At 47.9% G+C, this 3,021-nt stretch overlaps 1 protein-coding gene across 1 annotated transcript; it reads right to left on the reverse strand.

Moving 5' to 3' along the window:
• Positions 1-1,618: 1,618 nt before the first annotated feature.
• LOC136165032 (olfactory receptor 6B2) lies at positions 1,619-2,557 on the reverse strand. The gene has a single exon (XM_065930897.1). The coding sequence runs from the start codon at positions 2,555-2,557 to the stop codon at positions 1,619-1,621; it is 939 nt and encodes a 312-aa protein (XP_065786969.1).
• Positions 2,558-3,021: the final 464 nt, after the last annotated feature.

Genomic DNA, 3,021 nt, shown 5'->3' on the forward strand with positions numbered 1-3,021 from the left:
CCTAAAAGATAATGCTGTGAAAGTGCTGTACTCAATATGCCAGCAAATTTGGAAAACTCATCAGTGGCCACAGGACTGGAAAAGGTCAGTTTTCATTCCAATCCCAAAGAAAGGCAGTCCCAAAGAATGTTCAAACTAATGTACAACTGCACTCATCTCACACACTAGCAAAGCAATGCTCAAAATTCTTCAAGCCAGGCTTGAACAATGTGTGAACCGTGATCTTCCAGATGCTCAAGCTGAAGTTAGAAAAGGCAGAAGAACCAGAGATCAAATTGCCAACATCTGCTGGATCATAGAAAAAGCAAGTGAGTGCCAGAAAAACATCTACCTCTGGCTTTATTGATTATGTCAAAGCCTTTGAGTATGTAGATCTCAACAAACTGTGGAAAATTCTTCAAGAGATGGGAGTACCAGACTATCTTACCTGCCTCCTGAGAAATCTGTATGCAGGTCAAGAAGAAACAGTTAGAACTGGACATGATACAACAGACTGGTTCCAAATTGGGAAAGGAGTATATACATCAAGGCTGTATATTGTCACCTGCTTATTTAAGTTCTATACAGAGTACATCATATGAAATTTCAGGCTGGATGAATCACAAGCTGGAATCAAGATTGCCAGGAGAAATGTCAATAACCTCAGATATGCAGATGCCACCATTATGGCAGAAAGTGAAGGGGAACAAAATAGCCTTTTGATGAAAATGATAGAGTAGAGTGACAAAGTTGGCATAAAACTCAACATTCAAAAAATGAAGATCATGACTTCCGGTCCCATCACTTCATGGCAAAATGATATGGAAACAGTGAAAGAGTTTACTTTCCTGGGCACCAAAATCACTGTGGTTGGTGACTGCAGTTGTGAAATTCAAAGACACTTGCTCCTTGGGAAAATGCTATGACCAACCTACACAGTATATTAAAAAGCAGAGACATAACTTTGTTGACAAAGGTTCATCTAGTCAAAGCTCTGGTTTTTCCAGTAGTCATGTATGGATGTGAGAGTCAGACTGTAAAGAAAGCTGAGCACCAAAGAATGATGCTTTTGAACCATGATGTTGGAGAAGACTCTTGAGAGTCCCTTGGAGTGCAAGAACATCCAACCAGTCCATCCTAAACGAAATCAGTCCTGAATATTCATTGGAAGGACTGATGCCGAAGTCACCCAGCCACCTTATGTGAAGGGCTGACTCATTGGAAAAGACTGCGATGCTGGGAAAGATTGAAGGCAGAAGAAGAAGGGATAACAGAGGATGAGATGGTTGGATGGCATGACTGACTCAATGGACATGAGTTTGAGCAAGCTCTGGGAGTTAGTGATGGACAGGGAAGCCTGGCGTGCTGCACTTCATGAGGTCGCAGAGATCTGGACGCCACTGAGAGACTGAACTGAATTGAAAATGGAGAAAATAATGGCATTATCATCCCCACAGCTATTGTGTCAGCATCCATGAGCTGAAGGAGAAAAACTAATGTGGACGTAAATTTTAAAATAAATGAAGCACTGCAATGATGCAATGCATTTCCATTATTACAAATAAATGTCCTCAAAGAGAAGAGGTATATTTTCAGATGATATTTCAGATTTGCAAAATGAAACCCCAGGACATGCCTGCTACAGTGGAGCTTGACCAAAGCCCAGAGCCATTTTCAAGGCACCCTTGAACTCTTTGTTCCTCAGACAGTAGATCAAGGGGTTGATGATTGGGGTGAGGACAGTGTACAAGACAGAGATGAGCTTGTTGGAGCTCCGAGAATCAATGGCCTGGGGCCGGACATACATGAAAAACAAGGCCGTGTAGAAGATAGTGACCACGGTGAGGTGGGAGGCGCAGGTGGAGAAGGCTCTCCAGCGGCCCGTGGCCGAGGGGATGCGCAGGACGGCCAGGGTGATGTGCCCGTAGGACAGCACAGTGGCCACGAGTGGGAACACCAGGATGAGGAAGGCCAGGATGAAGTCAACCAGCTCTGCGGTAGAGTAGTCCGTGCAGGCCAGCTTGAGGATGGGGGAGATGTCACAGAAGAAGTGGTTCAGGATGTTGGAACCACAGAACGTGGCACTGGAGATAAAGTAGACCTTGATCATGGAGATGGTGAAGCCACTCATGAAGGAGAAGGCCACCAGCTGGACACATAGCCCCGTGGTCATGATGGCTTGGTAGCGCAGGGGGTGGCAGATGGCCACATAGCGGTCGTAGGCCATGGAGGCCAACAGCACACACTCAGTACACACCAGGGAGCTGAAGAAATAGAGCTGGGTCATGCAGCCCATGAAGGAGATGTGCCTCCTCTGCAGGAGGAAGCCATCCAGCATCTTGGGGATGATGTCACACACATACCAGATCTCCAGACAAGACATGATGCCCAGAAAGTAGTACATGGGCCTGTGGAGGGAGGGGCTGCCCCAGACGGTGAGGATGATGGCCAGGTTCTCCACCAGCACGAAGAGGTAGGTGAGCAGGAAGAGGAGGAAGAGCAGGTACTGCAGCCGGGGGGCCGTGGGGAAGCCCACCAGGATGAAGGCACTGACCTGGGTCATGTTCTCCCCCCTCATACTCCTGTGCGGGGCATCTAGGTCCACAAACAACCTTCGTGCCAGATGAGGGCCAAGGGCGACTGGGGAGAGAAAGCAGAGGTCAGCCTGGGGGTGGGTTTTGACTCAACAAGGGGGCGGCAGTCTCCTGAGACAGCAGGGGAGCAGAAACTGTCTGTAAGTTAAGCCTGAAGCACTCAGTGTGGGAGTTCTAGGTCTCCTGGGGGCTGGACACCCTGAGAGCAGGTGGGGCTCCAGAATACCCTGCCCTTTTCCTCCTCCAGGCGATCTTCAAATCTTCTGATTGTTTTATAACCTGGACTTTTCCCAAGGTGTCTAATAACCGTAAAGGATGTACACAGTCCTTGGCTACATTAGAAGGTACTTGGTCCTTCAGCTGGCTTCAGAGATGATATTGTAAGAGGAAGGGATACCAGGGGCTGTAGGGTTTGTCGGCCTCTCTGGCCAGCCACACCCCAGATCCA

The sequence above is a fragment of the Muntiacus reevesi genome, chromosome 1 (assembly GCF_963930625.1).
Source record: "Muntiacus reevesi chromosome 1, mMunRee1.1, whole genome shotgun sequence".
NCBI classification, from domain to species: Eukaryota; Metazoa; Chordata; class Mammalia; order Artiodactyla; family Cervidae; genus Muntiacus; species Muntiacus reevesi.